Source organism: Cyclopterus lumpus, chromosome 14 (assembly GCF_009769545.1).
Source record: "Cyclopterus lumpus isolate fCycLum1 chromosome 14, fCycLum1.pri, whole genome shotgun sequence".
NCBI lineage: Eukaryota > Metazoa > Chordata > Actinopteri > Perciformes > Cyclopteridae > Cyclopterus > Cyclopterus lumpus.
Genome location: NC_046979.1, coordinates 12,828,859 through 12,852,724, shown reverse-complemented (window position 1 = coordinate 12,852,724; position 23,866 = coordinate 12,828,859). Strand labels below are relative to the sequence as shown.

At 41.1% G+C, this 23,866-nt stretch overlaps 2 protein-coding genes across 8 annotated transcripts in view; one reads left to right on the top strand and one right to left on the bottom strand.

Moving 5' to 3' along the window:
- The window catches only part of LOC117742361 (replication protein A 70 kDa DNA-binding subunit-like), a 35,371-nt gene extending 26,594 nt beyond the window's left edge, over positions 1-8,777 (bottom strand). For 2 of the 3 annotated variants that reach the window (XM_034549597.1, XM_034549599.1), the window contains exons 1-7: positions 8,644-8,773; positions 8,055-8,105; positions 7,586-7,664; positions 7,273-7,381; positions 7,085-7,176; positions 6,896-6,994; positions 980-1,253 (exon numbers count right to left, since the gene is read on the bottom strand). In XM_034549597.1, coding sequence (XP_034405488.1) covers positions 980-1,253; positions 6,896-6,994; positions 7,085-7,176; positions 7,273-7,381; positions 7,586-7,664; positions 8,055-8,105; positions 8,644-8,676 — 737 coding nt within the window. In that variant the 5' untranslated portion in view covers positions 8,677-8,773. Of the gene's footprint in view, positions 1-979; positions 1,254-6,895; positions 6,995-7,084; positions 7,177-7,272; positions 7,382-7,585; positions 7,665-8,054; positions 8,106-8,643 lie in introns of all 3 variants that reach the window. The other variant, XM_034549598.1, reaches the window with a different exon arrangement.
- A 54-nt stretch (positions 8,778-8,831) lies between these two features.
- smyd4 (SET and MYND domain containing 4) lies at positions 8,832-15,828 on the top strand. 5 transcript variants are annotated; one of them, XM_034549593.1, is made up of 10 exons: positions 8,832-9,208; positions 9,473-9,617; positions 10,027-10,116; positions 11,063-12,092; positions 12,847-13,092; positions 13,661-13,869; positions 13,991-14,138; positions 14,238-14,354; positions 15,082-15,205; positions 15,351-15,828. In XM_034549593.1, exons 1-10 carry the CDS (start codon positions 9,072-9,074, stop codon positions 15,472-15,474), a joined length of 2,370 nt encoding a protein of 789 aa, XP_034405484.1. In that variant the 5' UTR covers positions 8,832-9,071; the 3' UTR covers positions 15,475-15,828. The 5 variants fall into 5 exon arrangements, with proteins under 5 accessions (XP_034405484.1, XP_034405486.1, XP_034405487.1 ...); XM_034549592.1 differs by having other exon boundaries at positions 8,864-9,208; positions 13,991-14,141; XM_034549594.1 differs by having other exon boundaries at positions 9,097-9,208; positions 11,130-12,092; positions 13,991-14,141.
- Positions 15,829-23,866: the final 8,038 nt, after the last annotated feature.

Below are 23,866 nucleotides of genomic sequence, written 5' to 3'. Positions count from 1 at the left end.
ACCCCATTCCCTGCTCAGTATGGATAAGACTGCTACACCAAGGTTTATGGCAGCCAAAAGCCAATTATAGTCTGCTCTAGATGCTATTACTTAACACCAGCAAAATGGGATGAGAGAGCTATGCAAACAGCCATAAAAGACCATGTGAACATACACGGCATATACCCTGCATAATCCACTGTGCAAAACACTTTGTGTCACACACACAACCGCACTTTTCATTTCACGCGAACATACCACAGCTGCTGAAGTCATCCGTTTTCCTTACTGTAGGTACTCCCCAACTTCAAACTTAGAACAGTCATCAGTTTATTACAACACCTAGAGGCACAGTTATCTTTACCGCTTGCAATTTCCAACAGGGCTACGTATCAGAGCCCATTCATGGAGGGAGAGTTGAACGGGTATCTTTACTCCAATCTGAAGAACTACATCTTGCTCTACTGTCTTGTTTTTTTGAGTCCAACTTTAAGGTCAGAGACTAAGCCAAACGAAACGATAAGAAGAGAAGGAGGGGGGGGCAGTAAAATTGAACCCTGGAGGAGGTAAAGAAATTGTGAGAGGGAATGAAGGGGTGGGGGATGAGTTTGGCCAAATCCCCACTGGGCCAAATAACAGAATAAAAACGTCAGCAGCAGACTTTAAAGACCCTGCAGTACCTGCCTTGAAAGTATCTGTTTTTGAGGCAAGATCGGTCATTTCATTTCATTTCTATGCAGGTGGGCTGACTAGGGCACGCACACACGCACGCACACACGCACACGCACGCACACACTTAAGTATTACTAAGAAAAGCAAGCAAACAGGCAAGTAGAGTCACAGCATGAGGGGAAATAGCTCAGCTGATGAACGAGCAGAAGAGGAAAGGCTTCAATTTGAAAAGGAAATATTCCACCTCAGAAGTAAAGACATGTTTAAAGAACCATACATGTATGTGAAAGCAGGCACATGCAGAAATAGACACATACACTAAACTTACTTGCTTTGGTAGGGGTTTAGGCCTGCAATAGAAATTACTTTTGATGAAGAACCTGGAGAATCACTGGTAGCCTTCGTGGGTGACGCCTTCATGGGAGACGCCTTCATGGGTGACGCCTTCATGGGTGACGCCTTCATGGGAGACACCTTCATGGGAGACGCCTTCATGGGAGACGCCTTCAGGGGTGACGCCTTCAGGGGTGACGCCTTCAGGGGTGCCGCCTTCATGGGTGACGCCTTCATGGGAGACTTTCCCACAAAACCTTTTTCATGGCCTCGGGAAGGAGAAAGGGCCACAGGGAAACAAGGCTTGAAACAAACTTACTGTATACGAGTACTTCAAATGTACAAGTTGGCAATTTGATAGTATTAAAATATTACACTTGTTCTGTTTTAATACCAAACTTGAATGTCTTCGGGTTTGATTTTAACTGACCAATCACTAGAGTCCAACGCCATTTTACATTGTGTTGCCATGACAACAACTTTGTGTCGGTGTTTTAAGAGTGGTGCGTGAAATTAAAAGCAGATTAAATAAACGCCTAAGAGAGAGGTCCTTGATTGAACAACACAGCGGTGTCAGAGTTGTTCTCCCATACAGACCTGGCATCTTTTTTCAGAGTAAAATGTTTTATATTAAATTTAAGGATTGAGGATTAACAATGTATTGAAAATAAGTGGCAACTGTAGCTACCATTTACATAATGTACACAATCGAGGAAGGCTTGAGAAGTGTAGAGGAGGGACTGCGATTTGCCAAAATAGACGCAGGGAAAAGGACGCTATTCGAGGGACTCAGCCCAGCATCTACTAGCACGACAGAGATAAAGAATATATTTTTTTCCAAACATCTAAGCAGAGTGCTGTTTGAATTGTAAAGCAATTGGTGATTTTAATTGTCAACGGCTTGACCACCCATGGCGCTGATTGGGTAATCGTTGGATCACGCCTGTGACACATGTCGGCCTGATCACTTTCTTTAATGGATAAACCGCTGTTTCATTTCATGTCACGATGCCAGACAAATCAGTTAACTTGATCGCAGTGGAGTGAGCGGATTCAAAGGTCTGGACTCACTAATATACCATGAAATGAAACAAATAAAAGACTCCACTGATTAGCATTGCACTATATGACTATAACAAGGTAAGACTCTAAAAAGTTGACAGCCGACAGCTCAATCTGAGATTCAGATATGCTTGTAGCGGATAATGTGGGCTCGAGCCGATGTTCTCAAGCAGAAATACGGCGAGTGTATTCAAGGTTACATCAAGGTGACACTTATTTCCTCAAATCACATGCAAAGGTTATCAAGAACAGTAGTTGAGGTGGACAAATCAGATAGAATAAATATATGTTAGAGCACCAGCTTGCGAGGCTCTGCAAACTTAAACACTTTAGAAAAGGATGTCAGCAATTAGAAAACATTAATGGTAGTACTGTTACATCATCTAAGCAGCTGCCAAAATTATAAACTGCCCGAGAAAGTTAAACAGATCTCCCTTTAGAGTTACTAATTTCCCTGTTAAAATCAATTTGTGCCAATGATTAAATGTTTTTCTTCTTATGCAAGACTCATAATTATTTTACTTATGCCTTCCAGTACAAATTAAGATTAGTTATCAGAATATCAATTTAAGGACACAGTATTTTGTAAATAGTAGTCTTAACCATATTCATTAACTGTAACGATTTCATATTGAGTTTGACGTTAAGAGGTTATTGAGCTTATTTACAAAAGGGTAACATGTTTTTTTTTTTTAAATGGCAGTAAAGTATATGAAAGTATGTATGAAGCCATACGGTTGTTTCTCTCAAATGCTTCTAATAAATCAAAGCATAATATATTTATAATGGTGTGTAATACAAAACATGTCTAATCAATCAAGCTGATCATTCTTTTTAAAACAGTCTTCTGATGTTTTAAATTTACTTACTTTATTTATATCATGCCATCTGTCATGGAGCGTGCGCTTTCACTTAGATCCAATATAAAATCTTGCATACCAAAAAAAAAAAAACACACCACAACTACAAAGAATAAGTTCCCTTTGGTTCAAAAACAACAGATCAGCTTTTACATTTCTTTTACAAATGATAATGCCAAAATACTTTTGAGAGTTCAAACCGGCCCACAGAATCACAAGGTGTTATTCTCACTTCCCACAATAAAGTCGCATCAGCTCCATCATCAGGGATTCAGGCTAGATATTTGACTATTGTCAAAATAAAGTTCAGGCAACTCCTCATTTTGCCATGATTGTGCCAGATTGAGCATTTGAGGGAAGAATTGCTGGAGATAAAATGATGTAATTCCACAGAGACCACTTCCCTGATATAAGCTCCTGTTATGGAGCACAACAAATACTCACCTCTATGATACCCTCTTTTGCAGGTGTGTGTGTGCAGGTGTGTGTGTGTGTGTGTGTGTCATGAGCACATTCCTTGGGGAAATCACAAATTGAACAGCTATTTTCAGGCAAGCAGTAATTAACATCAATATTCATACACACGCAATCCGGAAGGAGTGTTTAGAGGTAAAAAGCAAAAGGAGAGAACGAGATGATAGGTGTGGAAATGTGGGGAGTTACTATAGGAAGAGAGAAAATTAGAAATATATAGTGTGTAAAAGTGTATGTGTCCTCAACTATTTCCCTCTCTCATAAACACAAAAGGAAACCTGCAGAGAATGGTTAGTGATGAATAATTAATTTCTTTTTTAACTGCACTTCAACGAGTGCAGATCTCTTTTTGGAATTTAAATATCATCTGCGAAGCAATTTAAAGGTAGTCTATTTCAAGGGTTGCTGCTGATGAATATTTAAATGAGAACACAGATACTGCCAGTGACTACTGTGTCACAACCTTTGGCTCTACACCTAAAGATGGAGGAGGAATGGGTAAAATCATTTCAGAATACTAATATGTGAGTCACATTTTGATGTTACAATGTCGCTTGTGACTGACAGAGCTTGCAAGAAATGCCCAAAACAATAATAACGGCTTACAACATTTGAAATTATTCCTTCAAACTCTGCTGACAGAGGAAAAATGTTCTCCCAACGATGACAGAGGTCAGGCTTCAGAAGGCCTGCAGCTGATAGGGAGTGCTCTCCATTCAGCTAATTACACTTTCTCCTGTCGTTCTAGCCCTTGACCTGGAAAATAACCAGGGTCATCATCAAAGATGTGTCTCAGAGAAGATGAGGAGCGTGGAACCACATGTGTATCCTATATAGATTTACACCATTTAAATCAGATTCTGTTCAGTAAATGGTGGGCTTATCTGATGGGACAGAAAAAAAGCGGACAGCAACATTGATGCATAATAAAAAAGCCTCTAGATTGAGGAAACTACTAGTAGAAAGAAACCGCACCAATGTCAGTGCCAACCATTTTCTTATTTATCCAGAAAATGAATCAGAATGACATGAATGATAAACTGCATTTACGTCAGCCAACTTTTATTTTCTTACTTTCTGCTTTATTTTGTCCTAAAGAGCTGCACAGTTATTATTAGTCCTGTATTGTCCAGTCGGAGCAGGATAGACTTATTGTATCTGCAGCCTTTAACAGACAAACGTCATATTGTCTGTTCTATTCTTTCAACCACAAACACATTTATTTGTCTATTGATGTTATTTATACCATGCCCTGATGCAGCAATGGATCTGTAATTGCTATTGGAGACAGTTGAGATGCTGAGTTTCATGAGTAGAAGCCTTTGCTTAAAAATGACCCTGAGAGAGCGAAGACGTTTGGTAAATACAATTACTGTCTTTGCATCCCCGCTAGGAGTAGCTACGATACAAGGAAGAGACTATGTTGCTGAAGGACAGTGAAATCTTCACAGAGGCTTGAACACAGACACTTAAATAAAACTGCTGCCTACCCGTTCATTACAAGCCTCATAGCTCAATGGAAACACTTCATGTGTTGCACTTAGCAATCTTGTAAATGCACATGAATGTATCGATTTACTGAAAATGCAATTTACAAAAACAATGAAAAGCAAGTCTGATGAACTATTGAATGCTAAACCTGTGTGTGTGTGTGTGTGTGTGTGTGTGTTCCCCTCCGTCTGTGCATCACTACGAGGGGATTTAGTCCACAACACAATATTCATGAAGCCATGAACTGGAGGAGCCATCGGCCCACACAATCTCCCTCAGTCATAACACACACATGCAGGCACACACCTACACAGGGACAAACACACAATATATACCAAGCACTCATTATCCATGCACATGGCTACATCCTCCCCTGTCACATAACAAAATCAATGTTGATTTTGAAAGCATTTGGTGGTATACAACACGAGTTAAACAAAGACTAAGCTATTAAAAGAAGATCCAATAAAACCCAGGATACTTTTGGCATGATACATGGCACCAGACATGTTGGCAGACACCCAACCATTATTTGGTGGTCATATTGTGTTGTAAAAAATGGTTAGTGGTAAAACAGTGAAAGGTGCGAGTTATGGACTCCACCAGCCGCAGTGGTCAAGATAGTTTCTGATAGCAAAGCAGGAAATATGATAAAAGTGCACAATGTCATTAGGCGTTCATTTGGCCATCTAGTTCTGAAGTCACTTAGACAACCTCCTTTGAACACAGAAGAGCTATGAATATCAAAGGAATGAAAACCAGGATTTAATTTCTAGTGCTGGTTAATGTGTGGTACGGTAAATGAGATCGAAAGCTAAACAACAAACACTCTGTTGGTCCAAAAGTATGGCTGCAAAACAGTATTGAGGAAAAAAAACAGAGGATTGCAAATAAATTAACAGCACACTTCTCTCAGAGTACATGGCTCCATCTGCTGGTTAGATAAGAGTTTGTCAAATTATTCAGATTCTCTCAAATTAAAAAAAGGCCCAAACTTATAATCGAAATTAGCTCCTAAAAAGTTCTGTAATTCTGAAACATATCTTGTAAATGTTGTCTGTATTTTAGTCTTTTAGAAATGTGTTTTTTTAATCTATTGGCACTTTATTATCTGTTATGCCGTTGGACAAGAGAGAAACATTGTTTCAAGTTCTCTGTATGTTTTGTATATGTCAAGAAATTGACAATAAAGCTGACTTTGACTGACTGATAAAAGAATGAACTCTGAGAAGCAGAGGGTTGTTAACCAAAATAATTCATCATCTAACCGTGAAGCTCATATTTTATTCCAAATGATGTTGAATTTGAAAATCCTAACTTGTTTTCCTGAATTATTAGTCATTAGTAATATGGTTAGGTCCTCTATAAGCACTACACTTCAAGACTTCCTTCTGCATGACTTCAGAATAAAGAATCAATTCTGCGACTTCTAGTCAACATAGCTGTATTCAGTTTGACCAAAGCCCTAATGCTCAGTGCATATAACTTTGCTAAATGAAGAAATTAGAACTTGTTTATATTAGTGAGGAATGTAATTGCTGTAATCTGAACAGCAAATGAGTATTATAAATCAATATGACATGTAATATCATGAACGGAGAGCTTGAGGGCCTCTGTGTGCATTGTTTTTGGTGCGTTTAAAAATTACTTATTCAGACATCTCTTCCTTGCATGCAGTTGCTTGGGAAAACTGTTCGGTACCACTATTAAAAGTCCATTTCTGCTAATGGCTGAACAAACACACTACTTTCATAAAAACATGACTTACACTGGAGTGTGCTCCAGTGTAAGTCATGTTTTTATGAAAGTGTTCATGCTCGTTGTGCTCCAATCACTGCAAAATATGATACAACTCAACGCTAATCACATTTGTCTTAAGTTGCTGCTGAGCATGGAAAGTCAACAACACGAAAAGCCACATCTGCCATATAAGTGTAAAATGTGACAGCATTTATGAATAATGACTGAGATGACAAGATCATTATACATGAAATCACATACAAAATATTTGATGTGAAACTCACTGCTGTTGTTCTTATAGGAGGGTCCGGGTACTGCAGCAGATGGAGGGGATGCTGGGACAGAAGAACATGAGGCAGAGAATTGTGAAGATGATGTCTTACCTGCAAGTTGGACAAACACCATGAGAGACCTGCAGAAGCTGTTGATTACTGTTACTAACTTCATGCATGTGCATTATAAAAGAATAATACCAGTTGGATTATATGGAGTTGGATTTCCAATCTTCCCTCCAGTTTCCTCGGCCGATTTCAATATCTCCATGTCCAACACAACCACCACATGCCTGAAAGAAGGTTACAATAATGCCAAAGGGAATTACACGCAACACAAATACAGCAAAGGTTGCAGCAAGTAAAGACATGGAAATAAAAACACATACCTGCCATCTCTCAACGTGTTGTTGATGGTCTTCTTCACCATACACACACAATTAGGGACCAGGAGATTCTCTTCTATCAGATTGTTTAATTGTGTGGCCAACACAAAGCCTACATACACACACATACAAATGTATTCATGTACAGCTGAAATAAATGTATCCATCATTGGTACTGTATTATCTTCTGAGGTGCAAATTTGCTTCGCACTACTTTTGTTCTTTGTAAATTATGATATTACCCTTGTTGGATTGAACACTTTTTTCTGTCAATTTGCTGCCAAAAGGCCAAACCCACAGTCTGCAAAATACTCACAAGACAAAAAGTGCTGACCATCACTCATCTTGAGCCGGTACCTGGGTGGACCAGAAACACTGCTACACCGACGGATGTCCTGACAAACAGATGGCAGGAAGGGTTTTTTGAGGACACATCATGCCTCATACTGGACATTTAACAATTCCATGAGTATTTATTCATTATACTGCCCTGTCTAGATAACAATATATTGCCATAAACAATACAAATAATCTTCATAAAATCACCTTGTTATATTTGGCAGCACAGAGAAACACAGGAACAGCATGTGACAATGGTTACAGGAGAGTGTATGGGTTTTAACAATCAGCTGAGAGAAGCTCATCTATTGTGGGCTGCAGAGGGCTTTGCTGCAGCATTAGGAGTTTCATAGATGAAGGCAATACTTAATTGATTATTTTTGGATATTGATTAACAATTGGTTTGCTTGGCCAATTGGATGGTCAAGTAGACTTGTTTTACTTACCAGCAGCTGCAGCACATGTTCGTTGTCAGCTTGTGAGGCGTCGAACAGCGCCTGGACAATAACACACATGGACGTGTTAGTATCTCCCACCTGGCCCCATCCTGCCCCATCACATTACCATGCTACTAATGCAAAGTTACAGTCCAACATTAATTGTAGATTCAGGAAGTGCTAATTGTGTTGGACCACCCTAAGGTGAAGTTAAGCAGCAGTGGACAAACAGAACGGGACTAGCTCAGATGGTGTTATTGTTTTTAATCATCTCTCCCCTACACGTGTGGGACGAAATGCCCAAAGGGTAAAACTAAGATGTCATTCTAACAAAACTAATGCATTGTTCTCTGTCAATATTTGAATAAATGAAGTGACCTGCATTAATTTCACCCCATTCACTCAGAATCTTAATGTGGTCGGTTAACGCTGACGTTCGTGTGGATTCAGACGTGAGTTAACGTTACCTCGTTAGCTGGCAATGCTAACAGCTGCAGCTAGCAGAGCTAACGTCACATTGCCAAATACTAGAAGCTTGTATTTCAAGAACAGATAAAAAGCAACGTTTATGTTCAGTTGTATACATTGCAATGCTTACTTCAACTGCTCCACCTGTGAGTGTTACACTCATGACCCCCGGTAAAGTAGTTCACCAAACAAGCAGACTTTCGCTTTATTTGTTTGCGTAAACAAGTTAAAGGTATGGGACTTATCGCGAGACGAGCGAAACAAACGATACTTTGGAGAACGACTTCAACACCGGATATACATTTATGCCTTCAAAGTAAAAGAGTTAATAAGCGCGGCATACATGATGGCCAACTTCTTAATGTAAAATTGGCGGCGTAACTTACATTTCCACCGTAAGGTACATTTTATTTTGAACAAAATACTCAATATGTTGGTGATAAACATTTTCATCCACGCCACCTTGACAGTCGAGCTCCGCGTGCTCCGCAGACACGCGAGATACTCGAAACAAACCCTGAACGGTCCTGCGGTACTAATGTGGTTTACATGTAGTTCATGATGGATCTTCCGTGCGTTCAGTGGCAAGATCACGTTGCGCAGAAATGGATCGGACTCGACCCCGAGCTGAAGGAAACCTTAACTTCCCAGCGTGAAATAGATGAGCTTTTCAAATGTGCCCTAACTCTGACAAGGTGAGTAGCTAAACGTTAGCTTACTTCTCTAATTTGTTGCAAATTAGTTTGCAGTTTATGTCTGATCAATCTGAGAAAATAGTTTATTGTCTCATTTAAAGGCATCATCTTTGTGAACATTGGTTTGCAGAAGTTGGAATAAACAATTAAAAGTAAAGCCATGCTTTCCTGCTGCTGGAGAAGATTTTGAACATGGAAGCATTACTTTAGTTGTGGACCATAGAGACAGTTTATATATAATATGTCTCCATTTCTGTTTCATAGCCAAGATGATCTAGACTTGGTGAAGACGATCTCCTCAGGATACTCTGTACAGAAGGATGCAGAGCGAGCAGCTAAATGCAGGGAGAGGGGCAACTCCAGCTTCAAGACCAGAGACTACACTGCAGCCGCTCTGCACTATTCACAGGTGAGGTGAACATAGTATTATATCGCTCCACAGGAAAATATAAACTACAATGAAGCATTAAATCACGAGACAGGCCACTATCCGATAATATGATGGCTATAACCACAAGTGACTTTTTAACTGCAGTGATTGTACCTGTGTCCTTGTATTGTATTTTATATATTGTTGTTGTATTTGTGTTTGTTGCTTTATGGACTCATGAGTCTGGAACTCATGAGTCTGGAATAAAAGAAATATAGGCCATATATATATATATATATATATATATATATATATATATATATGTATACTGTTTATAATTTGAGTACAGTAGTGTAACAATAATTTGATTTTATATAGCAGTATGCCTTAAAGTCCTAAGTAGTGCATTAACCAACACGTCTCTGTCTCCTGTCTCCTGTCATGACAGGGCATATGTTTCGCTCCTCAAGGATCGGAGCAGCTGTCTCTGTGCTATGCCAACCGCTCTGCTGCGCTCTACCATCTGCAGCACTGCCAGGTGAGATGGCACCATCTTCTACAACTTCACAATAAGATAGTGTTGTACTTGTGGTGTCATGAAAACCTGCTTCTTATTTGTTGACTGAAAACGGTCCTGTAGACATCTAACAGATGGTGTCACCGTTGTGTGATCATTTACAAAAGCACTTGATTGCAGGAAAAAATCATCATGTTTTAATTCTATGATAATGGTATTCTTACATCCTTAACATGCTGTTAAGTCAACACAAATAGCACGTGTTTTGCAAGAGCACATAAATAAGAGATTTCATAATAATGTCACAGGATTTTAGGGAAAACTTATCTTTGAACTTGACATGTATAATTGACATTAAAGTGCATTCTTCAGTTGGCCATCCTGGTAATATATGATTTCCAGGAATCCACTTTTTCCAGGAACCCTTGAAATATCATTACGATATTATTATAGATGTCCAGGTTCTTCTAAAACCATGGGCTCATTTTCTATAATACCTTGTTTTAAATTGAGCCTTTTTGGCCTCATGATTGGCTAATTGATTCAACTTTGTTTCACTAATTAATTTATTTTCATCTCTAATAAAGCAAGTTGGACAAATTTCAGTTTTCATCCGTTGAGTAATTTAGCCCCACTCAAATAGTATCAACAGCACATGAAAAGTCTCTGCAATGTTTACGGATAATTATCTATTCAGTGGCCTTCTGAAGTTTAAATACATCTGCAATGAAGCTCCTGCCATTACTTCTGTAACAATGACAACTCCTTAGTACTACTGAGTGTCCCACGGAAATTGCTTCATCATCCCTTTCTCAGCTTTGTCAGATCGGCATCTCTGGTTCATGTTTTGATCCGTCTGAAAGCTAAAATGCTGCCTTGAATAAGTTATTAATTTGTAAATCATCTTCATTTTACTCACAATCTTAGATGTTTTTGTGACTCGCACTCCATCCTGTTTTTCTCTCAGGAATCCCTTGATGACATTGACAAAGCTCTAAAGAATGACTACCCCTCTCATCTTCTACACAAACTAGAGGACCGTCGCACACAATGCCTCATGCACCTCTCTGTAGGTCAAACGGCAGAAGAGGATCATCACCATCTTGCCTCAAAGAATCACAAAGCTCCAGACAGAGTACAAGGAGCCTCTGCTGGACTTCTCACATTTGGGATTTGTCCTCAAGCTTCTGTTGGTTTGAGCTCGGAGAAAGGTCGGCACCTTGTGGCTGCAGAGACAATAGCAGCTGGAGAGGTGATCCTTCATGACAGGCCGTACAGCTGTGTCCTCATACCAGGGATGGAGGAAGTGAAAGGGGAGGGAGGAAGGCAGGACGCAGAGAGAGGAGTGTTGTTTGGAGTGGAGCACAGGCGCTGTCACAGGTGTTTGACTGAAACACTGTGTCCCGTGCCGTGTGAGGGGTGTAGCTACAGCCGGTACTGTTCGACTTCCTGCCAGCGAGACGCCTGGGAGGAACACCACTGCTGGGAGTGTCCGCTGGGAGCAGATCTGAAGATGATGGGTGTGATGTCACAGCTCGCTCTGAGGGTAACTCTAAAGGCGGGGTTAAAAAACATCCAAATGGCCAGGGATCCAATCGGAGACGAGCGCACAGAGTCAGAGCCAAGCGGTCTAAAGGGAGAGTCCAGTGATTCCTTTCCGCGTCACTCAAATAAAACCGATCCTTGTACTTCATACTACGGTGACTCTTACCCGAGCGTGTTTCACTTGCGGCACCACCTGAATCGTCATAGCCCTGATGTGCGTTTCCAGTGTGCAGTTACCATAGCAACACTCTTCCTAAAGCTCAGCAAAGCAGGACCCCCACCTGCCTCTTGGGACCATAGTAGACTCTTACGGGCAGACAGCCAATCACCAGACAAGGAGGAAGGCATTGCAGATTGGAACTCGAACCTGTGGCTGCTGGGAAGTGCAGTTCTGAGGCACATCCTGCAGCTGAGGTGTAACGCCCAGGCAATTCTCATGCTGCAAGATACAGGTTACTAATTTCACAAGTGTTATTACCTCGCTTCCAATTGAGTTTTGTCACAATGATAAAGCATAACTACAGTATGTCTCATACACATGAAAGCAGTTTGTTCCAGAGATGCACCGATCCGACTTTCTTTGGTCCTGATCCCAATACGCTTTGTAAATCAAAATGTAAAAAATGCATACGTAGATATAAATGTATTAAATTATTATTTAGCAAATAATAAATTGTACACAAGCAGATATAACAAATATAGTACAACTTTTTAATGAAACAACAAAATGTTCAGGAATTTAACTATTTAATGTATACATATATAATTACATTTAATAGATTAAGCCCATTGTCACGATACCCAATTCAGTTTTTTGGGTTAGTATCGGCTCGATGTACGATGGTCAAAATTCAAACGTATCCAGTTTATTTTATCAAAGAAGACTTGGAACAATTTAAACATTTGAGAAGAAGTGAATTTGGGGCATTTTGTCTGTCAACTGTTGTAGATTACTTTTTGAGTGATTGATTCAGTTCTAATGGTACAATCCACTATAGACAGTTTTGACAAAATTGCATTCTCTACAACAGCTTGGGTCCACGTTCACTTCCCGTCATTCACATACACTGCAAAAGGAAATCAACTGGGACACATTTGTTATGTTTATATGTTAAGAATTCCAGCTTTTCCAATAATTGAATCTTCGGCTTTGAATGTTCTTGAGTTGCAGAATAACTTTTAGTTTCTGGTTCTTGCATCTTACAGGAGCAGCAAACTCACCAGTGCAGTCCAGCAGGGAAATCCGCATTGCTACAGCAATATTTCCAACTCTCAGTCTTCTGAATCACTCCTGCTGTCCCAACACCAGTCTGGTGTTCAGCACTGGAACCAGTCTGTCTGCAGACTTCAGTGAGGGTGTGACTGAGGACCGAAGCACAGCCCGTGGAGTCACTGTGACTATCAGAGCATCTAAAGGTATCACTCCTGGACAAGAGATCCTGCACTGCTATGGTAAGAAAATGTTTAAGTTTACCAAGTCCTACGAGTGCAAAAAGGATTGATATATTTCTGTTTCTAACCTTTGTTGTATTGACCAATCACGTTCCAGCAGGTTAACAGTCCATGTGGAGAGTAAAAGAGACAGAACACATTGGTCAAAATGCGGTTATCGTCTGATATTGATTATTATTCATTTTTTGTGAAAATAGCTTGTAAACTGGCTACTTCTGAAACAATCTGATCGTACACATTGTCTCTCAACTCCAGTCTTGCATTTCAAGTTGCCAATTGAAGAGTAAACAACTAGCAGGGCGCAGAAAAGTGAAGTCTTTGACATCCACGAGCTACACTGTAAACCCCAGAAAAATAGTTTCTTGCCCCCAGAGGCTAATCCGCTCTTAGACCGATAGCCAATGGGTTCAGGGATTGTGTTCAAATGTGGTCTATTTTGTCTGTCAGCCAGCCCTGATGCAGCTCTTCTAGACATCACTCTCCACTGAAATGAGTGTGCCATTGCTTCTAGCAGTGTTATGTTACTTCTCTTCTGTGACCTATTACTTGTGGCATTATCCTCTCTCAGGACCTCACAGCAGTCGAATGGCAACCCAAGAACGGCGGCGTCTCCTGCAGGAACAGTACTATTTCCTGTGTCAGTGTGAGGCCTGTACCCTGCAGCAGCAGCAGCAGGAGGAGGAGGAGGAGGGTTCAGAGGGCAGGCAGCAGTGGTCGGGTATTGGAGGCAGACCCCAGTCTGGACTCCTGTGTGGCAAGTGCAAAGGATCTCTCAAAGTAGGCGTTTATTACAATACTAATTATTTTACAACCATACATGATTAGTTGTACTACTTGATTGATGAACTCCTCTTTCCAGATTAATCTACATTACACTTGATCTTCATATGATTTTCAGAAAAGCAGCGAGGACGGAGGAAAGGGATTTATATGTTCGCAGTCATCCTGTGCTCATCGTGTGTCTTTATCTGAAGTGATCCAAAGGCTGCAGGAGATCAAGGTTGGCCTGGAGAAGGCTGTGGACCTCATGGAAAGAGAGAGACCAGGTGGTTGTGAAAAACTACATTCAGTAATGTATCATTATCATTTGTTCAGAAGGTCTTTGTAACATCTGCATGTTGTACTTCTGCTCCTCCCTCCCTCAGATGAGGCTCTGAGACTGTTAAGAAGGACCCAGAGTCAGCCTGGACTGAGCCTTGCAGAGACGCACCCAGTACAGGGCGAGCTGGCAGATGCAACAGCCAGAGCATATGCTACAATGGGTGGGAATGATAATGCATGAGCTTTGTGATTCACCCCTTATGTTGTGTGTGGTTAAAGCACACTTTCACGATTAATGGGCATCTCTACCAATTGGTTGAGCTTGTTAACGGTAACTTACTGGAAGGTTGCCACTTGTAAAGGTCTGGCTCTAAAAACCAAGTGCACTCTGGGGTTTATATTAGGCTTGACATACTTCAATGGATGGCTCACTGTTGAGTTTTGGACTTTTATCTAATTTAAGTTATCACTACTCAAACGCTCTACCAAACAGCAGAGAAACCTACTAAAGTGTTCAGGAACAACAGAATAACCTTTCATACAAATGTGTCAATGACAATAACAGGCGCATCATTAACATTGAGTGACTTTCAGCAGACGTTTTAAAATGTAAACATGATTGGCCCTGTCAACAATGTGGCTGCTTAATTTTAGCTCATAAATAAATAACCCGTGCCACTTTTCCCTAAACTTAGTACTTGGCTGACTTTCATAAAAGAGTAGTACTAGAAGCTGCTAGACAAGGGCAGTGATGATTGTCCACATGGTGTCGTGATAATTGGCTTAAATACTCAATGTTGTAGCCAAAGCCAAGAAACCAATAATGTATTTGTCAGCCCCCCTAAATCATTATGACCTCTAGCTCCATTAGGTCATGACCAGAGTTACGAGCAGTTCGGAGTTCTGCAGTTCTCTTAATGCTTTTTTTCTTTTCTGCTGTTCCTGCAGGTGACTGGAGTAATGCAGCCTCCCATCTGGAGAGAAGTGCTGTAGCTATTGGCTCCCAGTACGGAGAAGACAGCATTGAATTGGGTCGACAACTCTTCAAATTAGCTCAGCTGCACTTCAATGGGTGAGGGAGTAGTACAGGGGAAATGTTCAGGGCATGCTCTTTAAAGTGTCTGATGCGCAGTGGAACTGTCCCACTATTGAATTATGTTGACTGGCATTATTTGAAGAAATAACAGGTCTGTGTCCCTCTCCTCTCCTTCTCACAGTGGTGCCAGAGGCCCGGCCCTCTCTGTCATCCCCAAAGTCAGACAACTCCTCTGCCTTCACAGTGGCCCTCTCTGTCACGAATTACAGGAGCTGCAAGCTATGGAGGACTGTCTACAGGGGTAGTGATGTATGCATGTTCAACTCAAAATATGCAAACACTTCTTGTGGCCACTGATTATATTACCGTTCATAAGCACTTGTGTGTGTGTGTGTGCATATACGCAGGTGCTGTTATAATGATATACTAATTCAGTCAGCATTGAATTATACTGTTTCAGAAGTGACTTGCAAGTCTGCACAGCCAGAGCTCAGGTATACATGCAGTGGACGGTAGCTCTCTGACCTCTTGGTCTCTGAATGTATCCATCTATAATTTCAATTTCATGCTTCAGTGATAGTCTTGCAGTCTGAGGCAACGTATACACCAGGTACGTCCTGCTTCCATGTACTTCTCTGAATTAAACTGAAGTAAATGAGTGACGTTTGTGATTGTGGGCATTTTGTTTGAAGCCAGTCAAAGATCTGTCATGGTTTACACTGAAGCAACTAAATCAATCTATAAAATCTGCCAATACCCTAAGCCACACATGGGTAGTCCTCTGACCTTTAGGTGGCAGCAGTTATCCACCGACAAATTCAATTTCATGCTTCGGTGACCGTAAAGCAAAATGTGGTTCTGACCTTTATACCTTCAACATAAAAGTCTTTATGACTATCTTTGTCTTTTTAAGTCTTCATTATCTTTGTCTTTTTGGCCTCTCTCCACTTGCAATCAATTAGTAACCTTCTATGTAGCTGGTGGATGTAACTGGAGATGAGTGAAAGCTTCTGCTGAGAAAATAACATCTCCATCACAGCTGGACCTCCTAAAGCCGCTGCCAGTTAGACATCAACAGTATCTTGAGGGCAGCCAATTTGACAGATGTGGTCGAAAGTCAAGATTTGTGATACCCCTTCAGGATCCCCCAAAAAAAGAAAAAGGTGAATATGAGATCCCCCAGGATATTTTTCGGACAAAATATTCCCTCTTGCCTTTTTCCCAGCCTGAAAATTACATGAGGCCCTCACTTCCTCTCTGAGAGCTCCGACCCCCTCAAGCTCTCCGATGTCTGCATCTGCCTTTAAGTGGATTTGCTCCTTTATTCATTCTCCTCGATGCTCGATCTTTCAGTCCCTCTGTCCACAGTGGAGGACATCTGATACATGATGCGGACGATGGTAATGTGGCTGGTGCTCATGTAAAAATAAAATCTCCATCAATCTCTCACACAGGCAAGGTTATTACCGACTATTATGGATGGTAATAATGGTTGACAGTAAATAATAGTCCCTCAAAACTGAATGTTAAAGTACAATGGGGTATTTAAAACCATTTGGAAAGACTCGTTCTTGATTTGTTGCAGCAAAAAATAGAAACGTATTAGTTTGTACTCGCTCTTACAGGATACAATGTCAACATCCAATTCTTTATTAGAAAGAGAGACAGAGGGCTTGTGGGTTGAATGAGAATCACAAGGGCTGGTGTAATTTCATCTGCAGAGAATGGCTTGCTGAGCGGCGTGTTCACTCCTGGACAAGGTGAGGGCCAGCAGACCCACCAGCAATCACTCTCCTAAAACAGTCTTTTTTTACTTTGCTGGAACACAGCCACACACAGCTATGACTAAGCAGCCCAGACCATACAAGGTTAGGTTTTGAATGGCATTACAACCTTCTGCATTTTAGCCACACCGGCCTCATGTACCCGGCATGACAGTGTTGCTCTGCCAGTCGGTACATCACTTTGGCCCCGACCAAAATAATCTGAACAACTGTATCTTTCCATTGTCCCCAAATGATGAATCCTATACTGTCTCTGGAAATCCTTTGTCCTTTCTTGTATTTATGGTTTTAAGTAACATGTCTCAATTACCATGACATGTTGTACAAGTATCCCCTTTTTCACATCAGCATGTTTGCATTGTAATTGTGAGTGTGTTAGGATCATGTCGGCTATATGGTTAGCATGCTGATGTTAGCATTTAGCTCAAAGTAACATTGTGAAGCCTCACAGAGCTGCTAGCGTGGGGCTAGTTTAGCCTTATATCAACTGGTTACATTACATTACATTACATGTCATTTAACTGACGCTTTTATCCAAAGCGACTTACAATAAGTGCATTAAACCATGAGTCCAAACTCAGAACAACAAGAATCAAGCAAGTACAATTTCTTCAATAAAGTTAAACTACAAAGTACTATCCGTAAGTGCCATTTAAGTGCTACTAAAGTGCTAAACAACAAAGTGCTATTGGTAAGGGACATTTAAGTGCTCCTACGGCATTTAAGTGCTACCTATTCAAGGTATAGTCGAAAAAGATGTGTTTTTAGTTTGCGACGGAAGATGTAGAGACTTTCTGCTGTCCTGATGTCAATGGGGAGCTCGTTCCACCAATGAGGAGCCAGCACAGCAAACAGTCGTGATTTTGTTGAGTGTTTAGCTCGAAGTGAAGGAGCTACAAGCCGATTGGCAGAAGCCGAGCGAAGTGAACGGGCTGGGGTGTACGGTTTGACCATGTCCTGGATGTAGACTGGACCCGATCTGTTCGCAGCACGGTACGCAAGTACCAATGTTTTGAAGCGGATGCGGGCGGCCACCGGTAACCAGTGAAGGTCGCGGAGGAGCGGAGTAGTGTGGGTAAATTTCGGTAGGTTGAAGACCAGTCGAGCAGCTGCATTCTGGATGAGCTGTAGAGGTCGAATGGCATTAGCAGGTAGACCTGCCAAGAGGGAGTTGCAATAGTCCAGCCGTGAGATGACCAGAGCCTGGACCAGAACCTGTGCCGCCTTCTGAGTGAGAAGGGGTCGTATTCTCCTGATGTTGTACAGCATGTACCTACAGGAGCGTGTTATTGCGGCAATGTTGGCAGTCAGGGAGAGTTGACTGTCGAGCGTCACTCCGAGGTTCCTGGCAGTCGGAGTCGGAACCAGCACTGAGTTGTTGAAGTTAATAGTTAGGTCGTGGGTGGGAGAGCATTTTCCTGGAAGGAGGAGAAGTTCAGTCTTGTCCGGGTTAATTTTCAGGTGGTGTGCGGACATCCACTGAGAGATGTCGGTCAGACAGGCAGAGATTCGTGCTGCTACCCGTGTTTCAGATTGGGGAAACGAGAGGATCAGTTGGGTGTCGTCAGCATAGCTGTGGTAGGTGAAGCCATGTGAGCGAATGAAAAGAGCCAAGAGAGTTGGTGTACAGAGAGAAGAGAAGAGGACCAAGGACTGAACCCTGAGGGACCCCAGTAGTCAGAGGACAAGGCTCAGACACAGATCCTCTCCAGGTTACCCGGTAAGAGCGGTTGGTGAGGTAGGATGAGAAGAGTGAGAGCGCGGTGCCTGAGATACCCAGGTCCTGGAGGGAGGACAAGAGGATCTGGTGGTTCACTGTGTCAAAGGCAGCGGAAAGGTCTAGAAGGATGAGGACAGAGGAGAGAGAGGCTGCTCTAGCAGTGTGAAGCTGCTCAGAGACAGAAGTATCTTGTCATTTAAACCATGAGTAATTGAATAAGCTTGTATTTACATGAGAGCAGTTTTTATTTATCATAATTGTAGGTTGTCATCACATTATCTCAGACAATGAAAAGAGATGCTGTTCACAGATGCTGTCCCTTTCTCCCATCTCCCGACTAGAGACTGCTCTGTTGTTATGATGTTCCCAGATATGAATATTATTCATCCACTCCAGCGAACAATAACCCAGGTGAAATACTTTGACCCCCAAAAAGTTAATAAAAAAAGGAATACTGAGTCGCCCTTGGGGTAATTTATTTATTTACTTAGTTTATATTCTGTGGTGTCAGCATTTCTGCCTGCAGCAATAAATATATTAACTGAAGAACTGCAACTTTTTCTTTTTCCTAACTGCAGTAAAAGTCATTCATCCGACAAACCAATAACAATATAAGTAAGAGATATTGTGTGTTTGATAAAACAGTTTGTCAGAGTCAGGCTTGGTGTTCTAAAACAGACTTACATAAAACTGTAAATCTATCTTGTCAACCAGCCACAGGGGTAAAAGCTAAAAATAGCCCCCCCCCCCCCCCTCCCTCTCTACTCTCCAGATAGAAATAATGACCTCCCCTTTTTAATAAGCTCCACCATAATAAATGTAAGATAAACTCTTCCTCCTCCTCCATCTATCCTTGCCTCCTTTTCTCTGCAAATGTCCCGCTCTGTTCTCAGAAATAATGGCACGAATATTTTCAGCGCTGTGGTGAAGCATGGATGGATGATGAAGACAATGACAATGCTCATGCTTCTCCATCGGTCATATCTCCATGTAATGTAATGTGATTATTTATTGCTCTTTGTAGGTAAATGTACTTTTCATTTTCTCCCCTCACAAGAAGAAGGCATTAGGTGTTGTGTTCAAGGACACAATTCGGCAGGGATAATACTGCTCCTCCTGTTGATAAGGGGTCTAGTCTAGCTGGATATAGTTTAAAGGGTCCAATGGTTCTAGGGATAAGTCAACCTCCAAAAGACCACAAAATAGATAGTGGTGGTGGGGGGGTAAAGGGTTGATAAATTAATTAATTAAAACACAGCTCCACAAATCTGTAATGTGGACTTTTCTCTAACGTGTTTTCTGTTAAACATTGGCTTATTTAACCTCTTTTGGCTTAGAACAGCCATTTAAATAAAACCCACTTCACTATAAATGTGAAAAGATCCCAAAAAGTTGTGAATTTGTGACAATGCTTTGTATTTCACATGCTTATCATATATACTGTACATGTTTGCAAAGTAATGAGTAACTGCAGCTAGAAATAATTGTAGTGAAGTAAAAAGTATGACATTTCTGTGTAATGTAATGTAGTAGAAGTATAACGTTGGAGTAAATGGAAATACTCTAATAGTATTAATAAGTAAAGAACCAAATAACCCAAGCACCTGAGTAAATGTACTTTGTATGTAATGTGCATTTACACCATTGTCTGGTTTGCTATCTCTCTTCTTTGACCACACCGTCCCGGAGATCTAACACTGCACATCTCTCAGCAGCTACAAATACATTAATTATTATATATATAAATGAGAGGCGAGAGCACTAGACACAAATCTCCACAGTGTTTTGCTGCCCTTGATGCAAAGCAGAACAACAGCAATTTGCCTTGGGAAGTTCACCCTGTCCGGAAGTGATGAGCAGTCTAGTTGCTGATGGATGGAGGGTACTACGACTCTGACTGCCTGAAACATAAATACCGTCTCTTATTTTGTCCTTTGGTACAGCCCGACAGCACCAAGGTTTATTGAAAGATGTTGAGGGAGGGATATCAGGCTGGCTAGGCCACATGTATATGACTGCTTAAAAATAAATTAAAAGTTACTAGTTAATCCTTTATCCTTTTGTCCTTTTTATTTGACTATTTATGCTGTTTTTAACAAATAACTAACCAATGTTTTATCACTTGGCCACTAAGTGATAAAACATTGGTGACATCGTGGCCACTTGCTTTTCTGATGACTTCTACCAGTTCTGGAAACTCTTAACTTATTGAGCTCAAATCAGTGACCGACTACATTTGTACCAAAGAAAACATACCGTACAATATTTATAGTGCAATAATCTATTAGACAAATGGAAGGAATTCTCTTTCCCAAAACATTTTATCCGTATAGTGGCAACGAAACAGGATCACAGACTACTGGAACTGATTAACCCTTTCTACCAGTATCTTGCCCTTGGTTCACTTTCCAAGGTGTCACTGATACACAGATAGACTCTTAACTGCCAGAAGGACAAACAGCGGTCACCTGAACATCAGATATCAACCGTTTTGTAATTCAATCTAAATAGAGACAGTGTGAGCCAAGTATCCATATCATTTGTTTGTTACATGATCGTTAGAAACTTAACGTTATTAAAAAACGGGAGGAGAGGTAAACTAAGACATCCAGTTACTGGAGGAGTCATTCTTGTGTAATACTAACTGGGTAAAGCCATAGACCCTTTGGAGGTTTAGAAATAGATATGTATGTCAATATATGTTTACATACATATCATCTCATATCACCTCTGATTCCCTGATCATTTGTTTTTATATTCAAATCCTCAGATCCAAAACTATTAAAAAACTCTTTGACCAAGACAATACCATAATACAAGGATCCAAAGGAACTGAGTGTGACTCTTACACTTTGTAATTCAATCTAAATATCCTCCTTTATTATATCTAATTATTCAAATGTTCACATTATCTATATAATGATCCAACACAATAATTATCCAACAAAAGTGAATATATTCAATTGAATCATGTGTAATGTTATGACATGGACTCAGTGATTCCACTGATCACCTCTGATCACCTCTAGTTTTCCACACAGAGTGATCAACAGCCACAGCTAACTCCTCTGATTGACTTGGCTTTGTTTGGCCGGTTGCGTCTGTCTGGCTACGGCTCACCCATTACAAGTCTAAATGACTAATTAATGGTCCCGGGACAGTTGAACACCGGCTACTGCAAGATCCATTTACATCCTCATCCCCACAGGACTCTGCCTGGACTCCACTGCACTTCTTCACTTCTCCCTAACCTCCACCCTCTCCTCCCTCATCCCCTCATCTATTATTCATCCGGTGGTAGAGTACTGTTTAAGGAGTATGTCTCCAGATAGACAGATTGCGAGACAGGTTGATCAGAGAAATAGAGGTACACATTGCATTTGGGATGGCAGGGTGAGAGAGATAGAAAGAGTGTGGTGGGGAAAGTGTTGCTATCCGTATTGGTCTTTTCAACTCTGAGGTATTTTGCAATAGTTTGCCTGAGGGGAGATGGATGAACTCTGATCTCCACCTGAAGCACATCACACCCAGATTCCTCTCTGTAGAGTTTAATGTTGGGTCAGAAATATATTATTGTGTGTATGTGCATGTGTGTGTGTGCAAACCATTCACAGTTGCTACACAGTCCTTCAACTGCTCAACCCTACACCATCAAACATACACACACAGTGCAAGGAAAAAGATTAAGGAAGGATTTTAGATGAAACTTCTGTTACCCATGAGCACCCTGGTGTACCACAGTACGACCCTTGGCACCCATCTAACAGAGAGCAGCAGTATAAGTGGGTGTGTGCCTCTAGCCAGTAATGATCCTGCACATACAACGCTCTTAGAGGTTTTTTCATATCTAAAGGAGTCTACAGAGAGGGAAAGACATGTTCAGTTAATGGAACATTGCTAATCCATCATAGCTAAGAAGGGCAGAATCCACTGAAGATATCCTACTGTAAAATCGGAGAATGGAGAAAGCTGTTTGACATAGTGGTTAAAGAGACAATGTTGCGCATTGTTATACCCTCAAGCCTTGACCCAGAAGACTCTACAGTCTTAACATGTTGTACGTACACTCTTGTCCTTTACTCAGGTCAAATTGGATCATATTATATTCTCTATTATGTATTGAAAAGTCCTGCATGGTTTGGCCATGTACCAGCTGGAGGGAGGATGAAGAACAGATCAGGTTGGCTATTAAAACAAGGTTAATGACTGATGAGTGACGCAGGAAAGATGATGAAGGAAATTTTGCAGAATTTGCAGCGTACATAATTCTACACACAGTGCACACAAAATGTATTCACATGTACATACAGAACAACACACACAAAAACAGCATGCTAGTGCTAATTTAGCACGTGCACCAGAGCTGTCTGGAAATAATGAAACACCTGAGAATATGAGGAAAACTCAACTGCCCAGGTTATTGACAACTGGTCACAAGTTTACACACACACACACACACACACACACACACACACACACACACACACAATGTATTCAGGAGATAGGGATGGGCAGCTTTGAGTAAATCAATTACAAGGTTCAGTATCAAGCTGAAGGTCACGGGGAGGGCACCATAACAATATCCCAGCAACAGCCTGGGAATAACAGCCACCACTAAATCCATTCTCTGCACGGGCAGATAGAGCAAACACTTGTGGAGCAGGCAAAGGGGTCCTAGGAGAAGAGAAGGACTAAGCAGATGTCTTTGTTTGTTTGGAGGAAGAAATACTATCCCATATGTCGTAATAGGCAAAACAACCTGACATTAATATGGCCCTCTGTGCTTATCTGTAGCACCAGCCGGAAGCCCATTCTCCATCCTTTTCAATCTCTTTCTGTCTTGATGCTTCCCTGTCTCAGTTTCTCACTCTTGCCCTCTCAGTGTCTATATTTATATCGTCACCATAGCTGCTTTTGTCCACCCGTTCCAGATTTAGTACTCTTGAGCATGGCAGCAAACTGCAATCAGTGTAGGACTCCCCAGTGCCACGGCCCCTGCTAAATACAAACAAACACAAGGCTTGTCTTCTATGGTTCTTATTGTCCTTTAGGAATACTTTGACATTTGAGAAATAGTACTATTTGCTTTCTTATTGAGTTAGATTAGAAGATCAATATTACTCTCATATTTTTCCATTTCCTTTATGATGCAAGTAGCGTCATTGAGTCAGTTATGATTCTGCACTCTAATAG

What these genes read in the sequence shown, in the direction of transcription:
- smyd4 (XM_034549592.1), top strand. Translation starts at nt 9,072, where the DNA reads ATGATGGATCTTCCGTGCGTTCAGTGGCAAGATCACGTTGCGCAGAAA. An exon ending in CAGAGCATATGCTACAATGG is followed by an intron (nt 14,355 to 15,081) that starts GTGGGAATGATA and finishes CTGTTCCTGCAG; the next exon opens with GTGACTGGAGTAATGCAGCC. An exon ending in GCTCAGCTGCACTTCAATGG is followed by an intron (nt 15,206 to 15,350) that starts GTGAGGGAGTAG and finishes TCCTTCTCACAG; the next exon opens with TGGTGCCAGAGGCCCGGCCC.